We start from the raw sequence: 13,664 nt of genomic DNA, 5'->3' as shown, positions 1-13,664 counted from the left end.
ACAAGAAATGGGAGAAAATAGTAATCGGTATTTAGCAGAGAAGACTGTTGACAGTGTGAGTTAAGAAATTTTGGAGCCACAGAACTTAACTGTATAATTTTGGAAAATCCCTTCATAGAAACCTGAATGTTTACAGATCAGATTACTGGTATACAAGCCATACAAGTGTTCAACGGATAATAGAATACGAAAAGTTCAATGTTTTCCCTTTTTGAAAGACCTTAAAGAAGAAATGTTAAAAATGTAGTTTATGAGTGGGGAAACCAAAAGAGTAAGGCATATACTGTATGTTTAGTGTTTTTGGAGTGTTTTTATGTGTATATACAGTGCCTACAAGTAGTATTCAACCCCCTGCAGATTTAGCAGGTTTGATAAGATGCAAATAAGTTAGAGCCTGCAAACTTCAAACAAGAGCAGGATTTATTAACAGATGCATAAATCTTACAAACCAACAAGTTATGTTGCTCAATTAAATTTTAATAAATTTTCAACATAAAAGTGTGGGTCAATTATTATTCAACCCCTAGGTTTAATATTTTGTGGAATAACCCTTGTTTGCAATTACAGCTAATAATCGTCTTTTATAAGACCTGATCAGGCCGGCACAGGTCTCTGGAGTTATCTTGGCCCACTCCTCCATGCAGATCTTCTCCAAGTTATCTAGGTTCTTTGGGTGTCTCATGTGGACTTTAATCTTGAGCTCCTTCCACAAGTTTTCAATTGGGTTAAGGTCAGGAGACTGACTAGGCCACTGCAACACCTTGATTATTTCCCTTTTGAACCAGGCCTTGGTTTTCTTGGCTGTGTGCTTTGGGTCGTTTTGTTGGAAGATGAAATGACGACCCATCTTAAGATCCTTGTTGTCCTTGGGTTAGCCTTGACTCTTCGGACAAGCCTGGCCTCGGCACGGGAGGAAACTTTCAAAGGCTGTCCAGGCCATGGAAGGCTAACAGTAGTTCCATAAGCCTTCCACTTCCGGATGATGCTCCCAACAGTGGAGACAGGTAGGCCCAACTCCTTGGAAAGGGTTTTGTACCCCTTGCCAGCCTTGTGACCCTCCATGATCTTGTCTCTGATGGCCTTGGAATGCTCCTTTGTCTTTCCCATGTTGACCAAGTATGAGTGCTGTTCACAAGTTTGGGGAGGGTCTTAATTAGTCAGAAAAGGCTGGAAAAAGAGATAATTAATCCAAACATGTGAAGCTCATTGTTCTTTGTGCCTGAAATACTTCTTAATACTTTAGGGGAACCAAACAGAATTCTTGTGGTTTGAGGGGTTGAATAATAAATGACCTCTGAATAAACTTTTCACAATTTAAAAAAAAAAAAATAAGAAAAGAAATAACATTTTTTTTTACTGCATTTCACACTTCCAGGCTAATCTACAGTCCAAATGTCACAATGCCAAGTTAATTCCGAATGTGTAAACCTGCTAAATCTGCAGGGGGTTGAATACTACTTGTAGGCACTGTATATATATATATATATATATATATACAACATGTGATTTCATAAAAGTAACACATTTACACATTTTAAATATTGATCTTTTGCAGGTGTTAATAGATTTTATGACAACATTGAAGAAATGGTTGGTTACAGGCCTTGTCTTTGGTGGAAACTCTGTTGGTCATTCTTTACACCTATCGTTGTAGCGGTAAGATGACAATTCAATATTTCATTGTTGGGAAATGTTCACCATTGAGAGAAAATACTGTAACACGGTCGTCAATATATTTGCTACTTTTTGAAATGATGAACAGATGATAGAGTCTCCCCTGGAAAGATTTAAATGGCAAATGCCTAAATTTGAAATGGGTTTTGTATGAACTTAAAGTTTTAATATCCTTGTAAGAGCGACAAATTATGACTATGTACAACTCAGAGGTTGTGCAGAGCTGCGATATGTCCAACCCTTAGATTGCAATATCCAGAGTATTGAAGAAGAGAATTTAAGATGTGTTCATTGCTCATGTAGTAAATTACTTCAGCTTTATAGAACCATTTCATTAGATATTTCGTATATAATTGTTGCATCGGTTGTATATAGTGTTCTGGTACCTACAGCCGCACATTTGTACTAACTTGTAGTGACTCAAAAGGAATAGAAAATTGGAAATTGTTTAAAATTGTTGATGTGTAAATACTAAAACTACAAAAATATGCCAAACCCTCAGTGCTACTTTCCATTCTAAGCCCTCAAGATATGTCAAGTCTGAAATAAAGTCGACTGTTGTTCCACTAACCACTTTGTAATACACTGATTAATGAAATGTCAACAAGTTTCCCCTAGGAAAGAGCTCAACGGCGGCTTCTATTTCTGGCCTTTTCGATGCCAGACTGAAAGTACTTTGCATTAATTTTCTTGATGTTGACTTTGTGACCTTTTCAATATTAATTCTTTTCATTTAGTACACTTTGTAATGAATGTACGAGTAAGTAAAAATACATGTAGCACTTATATTTGTTTTTACATTCTCGTTTCTTTCCAGGGAGTGTTCCTTTTTAGTGCTGTGCAGATGACACCCCTTACCATGGGCAGCTATGTTTTTCCTTCCTGGGGACAAGGAGTTGGTTGGTTCATGGCCTTATCTTCAATGGTGCTGATTCCTGGCTACATGATATATATGTTCCTGTCTCTTAAAGGGTCTTTAAAACAGGTATGGATTGTGTTCCAACAACGTCCTATATGTATGAAAATGTATCGACCGAAATCTGGAGCTATCAACAGAGATAATAGGGCTGAGAACCAAAATTATTTCCCAAAATAGTTCCTAAAAGAACATGAGGCACTTCAGCTTCCTACATGGTGACATGAAACTGAGCAGCCACATACAATACGACTTTTCTTTTCTTCTCGTGGAGACTGGAGAGAATCTTCTTAATCAGATCGTGTATAGTTTTCCGGTCCTTGCCTTCCTCCGGTTGCACACACTTGTTGGATGGAATTAGCTTTTTCACCACTCCAGATCCATTCAAGATTTTCATCCTATTTCTGTACAAATCTTACTTGTTCTAAAAGATAAAGCTTACCAAGCTGAAAACATTACAAGATCTGGCCTCCATTGTCACGCTAGTATCTTGCAAGTCTTCTCAGCGCCGTCCAACTCACCGCATTCACCGCTCTGCTCCTCCTAGTGATGGGTCTTCATGCTGAGCTACCTTGCAGCCATTCTCAGTTCTGTGGAATCCTCCTGTCTGGAGACTCCACCTGGCTATAGGGAGGTGTGGCCAGAGTATGCCAAAATTTATATCCACTGTGTCCATCAGAGCTCTGCTTCCCTGGCCTATCCACTGCCAGCTGGTGCCATATTAAACACTTCTCCCTCCACACATTTGCCTGATTATAGGATTAGTCTGACTTTGTCTTGTTTTCCATCTGGCTGTTTTCGGCTCTAAATCTCCTGTTATTGGTTCAGGTGGTTTACCAGTCGGTTTACCAGTCCAATCTAATCTCTCCGTTCCAGACCTTGGCTCTATATCCTCAAACTGTGCTGCATTGCTTGACCCTGGACTGCTCCACTGCGATTTTGCGCTTGTCTGTCTGTACCTTATTCGTCTGCCTTGACCCATAGGTCAGTTGCTGCAGTCTTGGAATGGTACCTGGTGACTACCTGTGGCTTAGGCTATCCTCACCATTGGAGGTCTTAGTGAAAACCAGGTAGTCACTTAGTTATAGTCCTCCAATGTAAGCCCGACCCATGGCACAGTGAATCCATATTTACAGTACCAGCCATCATATCCATGAAAGTTTATTTACTTTACTCACTAAATTAGAATCTAAATTCAGTATAAAATATTAAATACAGCGGCACTCTTTGCACAATCCCCACCCAGGGTTTCACCTGACGGCTCCATCTGGAGCATCCAGGATTTCATCGCATGGTTTTGCTGGGGCATCCAAAAAATTGTACAAGATCTGTCTTAGGCCTCTTTCACACATTTGTTCAAAACACACATGTTGGGGTAGGTTCGTATGTGTGTGCGTGTGTCCGTGTGTGTGTTCAGCATGTGCTATCCGTGTGACATCCACATGGCACACGGACAGCTGGACTTCTATACTCACCTGTCCATGGTGCTGCTGCTGCTGGTCCTTGGTGAAGTGCATATGCATATGAGTGGGAGCGGAAGCAAGTGACAGCAGCGCTGGAGACAGGTGAGTATAGAAAAGCATTGTATTTCACAGACACGTGATTTTCTCTGGTACGTGTCACACTGATGTCACACGGATCACATCAGTGTGCGGTGACACCTGGAGAAAAACGGACATGTCTGCGTGTGGAGCACAAGGATACACATATGCTGCACATGGACACACGGTCCTTGTGAAAACACACAGGTGTGCAGACCCATTGATTTTAATGGATCTACATGTGTGTCCGTGTCTCCGATACGTGTGAAGGAGGCTTAAGAACATTTTCTCCAGGTGGAGTAAAGAAACCCCTGATTGTACCGCTCAGCTTCAACAGGGTTCAATTTCACAACACATTGCCCAAGATGTCTTTTGTTTTTATACATATAGAGTGTGAACAATCACTTTGAAAATTAATATAATAAATATTTATCTTTTATGATGCTACATCTACAGAATACACTTCTACAGTATAAATATATATATATAATACCATCATTTTGATGGATGTATTGAATTATGTTGACCATTTACCTTGGTGTTACATTAATTTAAAGGGGAAATAATAAAGAGGTAAATTAATGCATTTTATTCTCTTTGTTTTAATCCATTATTTGTGCATTATGAACTTGATGTTGGCTTATCTGTGTTAGAAATGTAAAAATATATTTATATTTTTAGGTAAAAAAAAGTATTTTTTATTTTGTCTATTACTTTTTACGTTTATATTTTTTGCTCTCAGTTTATCATGCTTTCTTACCTCTTAAAGTATCACTGGTAGATTTAAAAGTAAAGTTTATTAGAGGAAACGTTTTCTAGATTACAAATATGGATATACGGTATTTTTAGTTTTATAAGACGCACTGAATTATAAGACGCACCCCAAATTTAGAGGAGAAAATTAGGAAAAAATAATTTGTAATGTTAAAATGAAGGTTTGTCTTATAATCCTAGTGTGTCCTATATTAGCTCACCAGGGGGAAGCAGCGGAGGTGGAGTGACTCAGAAGGGTCACAGGAGGCAGGGTTGATGAAGGGGGTGTTGTGGTTCAGGAGGGTTAATGGACAGAGGGTCGGCAATACTGTGGGATCCGGGGCATCAGGCCAGCGGACACCATTGATTTGCTGGCGAGCTGCGGGTTCCTTTGAACCGCCGGCGATTGACGTGATGGGCTTCGAGAAAATGGCTATGGAGGCGGTGCGAGCACAGATTGACCTCCGCGTCCATTTTCTTGAAGTCCATCTCGTCAACTGCCGACAGTTCAAAGGAGCCCACAGAGCGTCGGCTAATCAATAGCGCCCGATGCCCCGGATACCGCAGTAGCACCGACCCTCCATCCTGTGATCCTCCTCCAAGCCCTGAATATAGGTGAACTTGCCTCCTATGACCCCGCTCCACTACCTCCGCTCCAGTAAGCCATATCCAGATTATAAGACGCCTCCCCATTTTCTCCCCACATCTTATAGTCCGGAAATATGGTAATAGTAATCTAATCACGGCAACAATATTTATATCATGGTTTATCTTGATACATTAGAATAATACAACATTTTTTTTCTCCAGCGTCTGCAGGTCATGATCCAACCAAGTGATGACGTTGTTCACAATGAAAACGGGCCCGAACAGTTGTCAAAGAGTAACTCTGCCAACAAGGAAGCCTATATATAAAACACTGCGCTATGGAAGTGCAGTTTTTATGATTTACTAAATACAAAATGGTTGACATGACCACATAATTACATCTGGAATAAAGAATTTACCTACCTCCAGTGGCAAAAAAGGGGACCATCACCAGTAGAGCACAAGGAAATCAACTAGGTTATTTTCTTACTGTTTTGTGGATAACATGAGTGATTTGCGTGTTCAGGCAATTTAGACTGTTAATGTTTTTATCTTTATTGCAGGAGTTGCATTTGTAATCGGAAAAAAAACACCATTTTTAAAGCTAAATTTGGCTTTTACAATATGAATTTTTGTGTGTTTGATTTTTAATTCTGAAACATTTGTTAGCGGCGGCTCCCGAGACTTTGAATAAAACACATAAAAAGGTTATTATCTCTTTTTTACTCAGCATTTTTACCGCACAAGGCTAGATATCTCAGAAGTGAGGATTTTCATTTTTCAATTGTAGAAAATTGTCTATTACTTTTATTGTCAAAGCTTTTCTTAAAGGAAATTATTGAGGTTTTTTTTTTTCTTCTTAAAGAAATGAAAGCACAAATTAAGTTCAAGGGACCAAATTTACATATACATTTATACCAGAAATATTAAAATAATAAAAATGCTAATTTGTAAGCCAGATATTAGCTTTTTCTTAAAAAAACGAATTATACAATCTATTGCACACATTATTTAAAAATTATTTTTAAAGTTTAATGAATGAATGAATTAATCATTAGTAACATATTAAGTATTTTAAAAGATGAGACTTGATTTGATTTCTAGATAAAGGGCATTCACATAAACTGTTGTAAAATGTAAGATCAGGATATTAAAAGAAATTACAAATTCCAAAATGTTTAAGAAAAAAGGAAAACGACACACCCTTATGCCACGCAACACCCCTGGTTGGATTTACTGCACCTTGTAAATGGTCAAAATGTTTCAATGTTCCATAATATTACGCAACAAAGGAAAAGAAACAAATAGTTCTTGGCTAATTGCATTTGGCATTTCCTTTTGATCAATTTGAGGCACAAGATAAGATGTCTACTTTGGTGATAGATGACTGTGTTGCACAATGGACTTTCTATTTAGCAAAGTCTTGTGCTTTTTAAAATGTTCTATAGCACATACATTAGAGCTACTATGTGATAATATGTTTCTCGTGGATGTTAGTTTGGTTTGTCAATTTTGTCCAAAGAGTGAAAAAAAATTATCTATATATGTTATTGCAATAAATTAATATTCTAAGAATGTCAAGCACATTTATTGTAGAAAAATATATACAAATATTTTACCAGAATTTGTACAACAGTATTGTTTCGTAGATCCTGAAATGTCTCATATCAAATGTAACATATTCTAAATGATACTAATGTATGTCTGTAGTGCAACCAGGCAAAACGTCTTGTTGTATCTTTATTTTGTATACAATGTCTCCTATCATTCTTTGTGACGTTCATGCGGTACCAGTGCCAACGGGCTACCGGCCCCTGATGGCTTTTTAATATATGTACTACAGTCCAATGTTGTTCCGAAAAATAAATGCAGTATTTAAATGTTTGATTGTATACAACACGTACATACATAAAATTGACAGATATGCTTTGTAGCCATCTTATATACAGAATATCTACTTTAGCAGAATAGTGATGTAGGAACTACTGTGTTTCAATTGTGAATAACTGTATCTTTTTTGTAGTATCTTCCCTGATAATAATATATTCTATCATCCAATAAGCTTACCCGCAATAAGATATTATGTCAAGATTCAAATAAAGTTATCTCTATATATAAAATATATATGTAATGTAACATATGCATAGTAAAACTATATACAGAGCTTGTTAACAAAAAAATAAAATATCCTTTATATTTAGTATCTTGCAACCTGTTCTATGGACCAAATGTAATATAAGATACATTATAAATGTCTTTTAATGGTGTCTATCTGTAAGAAAAGCACGGTTGTCATGTACGTTTATGAATTTAGAAATCAAATAAAGGATATATTACAAATAAAGTGCGCGCTGAGTCTTCTGTCGAGGAGGGTTGCCAATTTTTAAGAAAATGCCAGTCCTTTTAAAGACTTTTTGTAAGATTTTCACAGCCTAACAATTACAAGAATGACATACCCGTTGTGATCCGTCCATATCTTGCTTTTTTCTCCGGTTTGTTCTTTGGATCAGCTTCACAAAGTTTGGTAATTGCATATTTTACATACAACCTATTATTAAAAAATGTAACATTTTCCATCTAAGTGACTTCTGAAAATATCATTTTAATAACTACCACTTACAGTAGCTGATGCCTGGCAGATCCCCATTGTGCTTTTTTTGCAATATGTTATTTCATCCGCCATCTCAACCAATTTGTAGTACTTCTTCAGAGCCCGTGCCGACAGGTAGAGTAGCATTATAAAGGAACTCTGGTCACAATATTTTTTATTTTATAGCTTTAAACTTTTCTTTTGGTTGCAAAGGAAAGGGCAAAGCTCCTTAAAGGGATCCTATAGATATGTAACGTTGTTTTCTCTTTAAGTAGAACACAGTGTTTAGAGGGTGTATGGGCTGAATATTTAGATAGATTCCTAATAAATCATCCCATCGTTATCTATGAGGTAAACCAACACCTCGCCCTCATGTGATTGTTCGCTTTAAGGCTATGTGCCCACGTTGCGTTCTGTCCCTGCAGAAATTTCTGCAGCGATTTGAACACCACATGTGCGCTTCATATCGCTGCAGAAACACTGCGTACTGAAAAGCCGATTTTATGCGCTCCGGATGCAGCCCCTCCCATAGACAGAGTGGGGGCTGCATGCAAAGCACACAAAAGAAGTGACATGTCACTTCTTAGAACGCAGAGATTCGGCAGCAGCCAAAGCGCTGCGTTCTAATACGCCACGTGGGCATGGATTAGGTACAATCTTCATAGATTGTGCTGGGGACGCAGGACGCATGCAGTTACGCTGCAGTACAGAACGCAGCGTAACTGCATGAAAATACGCTATGTGGGCACATACCCTTAGAATTTCATTCTATATGGACGGTGGCCCTCAGAGTGATTCAATGCAGAGCTACAGTCCCTGGTATTGTATAATATTTAAGCAGAAAATATAGAATTGTCTCTAGTTTCACCTATTTGTAATGTGGTCGGGGGTGGTAGTCATGGGTAAGGTGATCATTGTCTCTGCCCCGCCATACTACATGGAAATGGAGGTTCTCGCTAGGTGTGTTTGCTGTTGGGGTTGTTGCTAACTGAGCGATACATTTCCGCAGACTGCACATTGCCGGTGGAGATGGCAGGCCAGGAAGGAGACCAAAGTAAAAAAACAACAATCTTTACTGAACTTCAACTTGATAAGCACTACACACATCAGATAAAAGGCACAAGTCTTCATGGACATCAATCTTGGATCAGGTCGGCACGGGCACTTCTCAGTTACCATATTTTTCGTTTTATAAGACGCAACAGAATATAAGAGGCACCCCAAATTTAGAGGGGGAAAATAGGAAAAAAATGTTAATGTTAAAATGAGGGTCCGTCTTATAATTCTAGGGTGTCTAAATCCTAATGCTCACCAGGAGTTAGCGGTGGTGGTGGAGTGGCTCATTAAGGTCACAGGAGGCAGGGTCAGTGATGCTGCAGTTGGCTATGCTGAGAACTTGGGGGTGTCGTGGCGGTGAGAGCCATTGATCTGCCGGCAGGCTGCAGGTGTGTCACTGCAGTGGAGCAACTCAGGAGGGTCACATGACAGGGTGTCTCGGCAACGGGTGCCATTGATCTGACGGCGAGCTCTGTTGAATTGCCCACGGTTGACAAGAAGGACTTCAAGAAAATGGCCGCGGAGGCAACACATGCGCAGATAGGACTCTGTGGCCATTTTCTTGAAGTCCATCACGTCAATCGCTGGTGATTCAAAGGAGCCCTGAGTCAGATCAATGTAGCCGTCGCTGACACACCCCGTCCTGTGACCCTACTGAGCAGCTCCACTGCTCCTCTGAGCCCTCAGTATCACCGCCCTTCCTCCTATGACCCTGCTCCACCACCACCGCCCCAATAAGCCATATCCAGATTGTAAGACGCACCCCCATTTTGGGAAAGAAAGTGCGTCTTATAATCTGGAAAACACGGTATATACAATAGCCCTTCATTTTCTTGACAGTTTGTACTCCTATAACTTATAACAATCCAGTTAACAATCCTGGGGGACCTTGTCTTCACCTGTGGAGGCGGCATGGGTCGAGGTGTAACGCTGCGGCCTCTCACAGCTACTCTCAATTTCCAATTGATGTGAAGTCTTCCCTAGAGAGGTCACATCGGTACAACTACTCACTGCTACTGACAAAGACCATTCATGGAGGGTCTCCAACTCCGAACTGTAATGCATCTTCAGATGTCTGTAAGGGAATTTGAGTCCCAATATGGCGACCACAGCTAACTTTAGACATAGACAATTGGTGTACTCTTCACCATAGTCAGCTGTTCCCTAGCATCTGATACAAGTCCTTCTCTTATGTCCTCCGTTACACAAGCCTTCTACTTCTCCTGGGTCTCTTCCTCTGATCCATTTAATCGTCTCCCCCAGCTTGGGTTCTAGTCTATTAGATATTCCAATCTATCAAATGTTGAGATCCATCACATATCTCGTCTCGTTTTCTTGGTCCTTAGGACGTATTATCTGCTGTCCAGATCTCCCTCTTCTCTGTACACGCCCTGTAACACGAAAGTCTGCTAACCATCAGAGCTGAGGTCCTTCTTGTCTGGATACCAGACGCTATCTATGTTGTTACCAGGAAGTTGCTCCTTGTCTGCACATGTAGGCCATTCCATCCTGAGCTATTCTCCATTGGTGACCCCACATGTGGCAAACCATCTACAAATCATTTACCAAACACAAAAAAAACACATTTTAAAACAGTGTAATGCATTGTAAAATATCACATTTTGTACAAGGGGGTTTGGGCAGCATTTCCATTTCCTTACATCCTCTGAGAACTGAATGTCACTTATTGTATTCTGGAGTGTCTCTAGACCCCAGAGATTAATAAACATAAGATGTAAAAAATTAAGAAAAAGACTTGTCCTCACCTTAGCACTCATTTTGCTGTCCCCTCCATTGCTCCCCATCACCTGTCCGGTCCTCATCACGACGCCCCCTTTCATTTACAATATGCTCTCGAGGCAGATTTTAAGGAGAGCTATGTCCAGCCCATAGATCTTAACAGCTCATTTACATATAAAAATATAGATTTCTCTGTAATAAGACATTGGATTACAGATATCGTGGTGTCATTTCATGCAGCTTCTTATGATGTCTTAGTAGGGTTGATCCTACTGACAGATTTACTTTGACGAACAGCCTCTCTGGAGTGCGATGCGCCTAATTCATTAATAAGCATGCACCACTTGATAAATTAGGCCCTTCTCTTAACTGGTGTGGAGTAAAGAACATTTCTGGGGAAAGATACATCACTGTGACATTTTTAGACTTTCACAAGCATACGTGGCCATGCACCATCCCCCCCATGCTTCACCCTTACTGGCGTATCTCCCCGGGACGGGCGTGTAGAAGCCAAAAGTTGCATTATGTTTTTGAACATTTTGAGTTGCAAAATTATTTCAATTTATTAATTTCCTGAACAGAGAAGATTAATTGCAGCTCTCAGGTGTTTCGTGCTGTCTGTACCTTGTGCAGCAGGAATCCAGCAGCCGCCAATATAACACATCGATGTTTTCATCTGAATTATTGCAGCATTGAGAGAACACAGAGTAACGTCACCTGTCTCGGATTCATGCTGCCTCAGTTTGGGGACCCTCAATTTCCGCAGATTTCCTTAGAAGGGGTTCTCCTTTTAGACGCAGATTATTTCCAATAAAAATACTGAATTTAAGGAAACCTAGAATTAATTTATGGCTGCAGCCGGCTCGGATGTCACGCACAGGGGAAGTATTGTGGAGTAGGAGGTTCTGATGTATAACTACACGAGTAGAGGATTTCACGGACTTGTCAAACGCTAATACTGGGGCGAGAGGAACATTATGAAATTTATAAATACCCGGCCTCTCACTGTAAACACATTGCAAGCCCTTCATATCTTGGTTGGGGACAGAAATGAGCACAATTTTTCAAGTGGATTTGAACTCAACTCAAATTTTGTAAATATGTGTACTTTCCAAAATATGCTTTTTTGCAATTCACTCCTTACAAATTCAGCAATTTGCCGGTCAGCTGCAGCAGCCATTTTTCTGAACCATAGAGCACAACAAAGGGAAAAAAAATGAGTAATACTCTCCTCACTGCTCACCTGTCCCTCACAGCCTATTGTCCGCTCCTTGCGCGTCTCCTTTTCACCTTCCCTGGTCAAGTTCATCTTGTTGACTCTTGGCCAGGATTCCCAGTTCTGCCAGTTCTTCCAGCTCTATGCTGTCATGGCGCATGTTATGACCTTCCTGCTCCAGCTCCTGAATAGACCCCAGACCATAATAAGGAACATGCAATTTAGCAGAGAATAACTTTGAAGACAAAAAGTTCAGAATCCAAATCAAGGATCAAGAAAGTTTAATGAAGTTTCTGGACTGAATTGAACCAGATAAAATTACGGCACAGACTAATAATACAGAGGGTCTCATGTGTAATAGGCGCAGGGGGTAATGGGCACAAGGCCGAGGTGATGAAAATAGGAGGAGGAGAAACGCGGTGACGGCTGATTGAGGAACATATTACCAGCTATTGTGAAGACGATGTGAAATCAGCAGTAAATTCAGGGGGTACATTCCCTTTCCCTGCCGGGGCTCTGAGTGAATCGGCAGAGGTAACTTGATCCTTAAGATTGAGAGGGGGAGACTAGAACAGGACCGGTTATTATTGGTTGAATGAAAAAATTAAATATGTTAGATAAAGCTTGATTCATGTGAAGCCCGGTATTATCTGCAGAGGAAAGGAGACCAAAGCTGACCGGGGCAGCCATTGTCACCGAGAGGTTAAATGAAGGTTGATATAACACCCAAAACTGCAGGGTCTATATGTCTTAATGTGAGTTTGGTGCCAGCCATGAGACAGTGGATGGGAAAGTAGCAAGTTGTCTCATTTGCTTAATTTATGCGGGCGTCACACGAGACGATCTATCGTGCGATGCATCGTCGGGGTCACGGTTTTCGTGACGCACATCCGGCATCGTTTTCGACGTCGTTTCGTGTGACACCTCCGAGCGACGCTGAATCGTTCACAAATCGTGAGTCATGTACACGTCGCTTATTTTTAAAAAATCGTTTATTTTTCATGGCGCCGGTTGTTCATCGTACCCGGGGCAGCACACATCCCTCTGTGTGACACCCCGGGAACGATGGACACAGCTTACCTGCGTCCCACGGCACCCGCCAGCTATGCAAAAGGAAGGAGGTGGGCGGGATGTTTACGTCCCGCTCATCTCCGCCCCTCCGCTTCTATTGGCCGGCCGCTGTGTGATGTCGCTGTGACGCCGAACGTCCCTCCCCCTTCAGGAAGAGGATGTTCGCCGCCCACAGCGAGGTCGCTCAGCAGGTAAGTACATGTGACGGCGGTTTAACGACTTTGTGCGATACGGCAGCAATTTGCCCGTGACACACACACACGACGGGGGCGGGTACGATCGCTCGTGCGAACGCACGATAGATAGTATTGTGTGACGCCCGCATTACTGTCCCTTCTGCCCTTCTCACCATCACATGGACTGAGGCACATGAAGAAATGATCTTACTCTATAATGGATGAGGCGATGCTCTGTAAGGCTCTGTGCACACAACGGGGGATTCAGCAAAGCGTCTTCTCCAGATTTCTGGCAAAATGTTTTTTGAAAAGTTGCACTTTTTTTGCGCAAACACAAGGTTGC

General features: G+C 40.8%; 1 protein-coding gene across 1 annotated transcript in view; it reads left to right on the top strand.

Moving 5' to 3' along the window:
• SLC6A1 (solute carrier family 6 member 1) overlaps positions 1-7,816 on the top strand; it is a 214,176-nt gene extending 206,360 nt beyond the window's left edge. The window contains exons 13-15 of the mRNA XM_075321266.1: positions 1,556-1,656; positions 2,492-2,659; positions 5,695-7,816. Of these exons, the coding sequence (XP_075177381.1) occupies positions 1,556-1,656; positions 2,492-2,659; positions 5,695-5,799 (374 nt within the window). The 3' untranslated portion in view covers positions 5,800-7,816. The remainder of the gene's footprint in view (positions 1-1,555; positions 1,657-2,491; positions 2,660-5,694) is intronic.
• Positions 7,817-13,664: the final 5,848 nt, after the last annotated feature.

This window comes from Anomaloglossus baeobatrachus, chromosome 8 (assembly GCF_048569485.1).
Source record: "Anomaloglossus baeobatrachus isolate aAnoBae1 chromosome 8, aAnoBae1.hap1, whole genome shotgun sequence".
Lineage (NCBI taxonomy): Eukaryota > Metazoa > Chordata > Amphibia > Anura > Aromobatidae > Anomaloglossus > Anomaloglossus baeobatrachus.
This window is presented reverse-complemented; position numbering and strand designations above follow the sequence as displayed.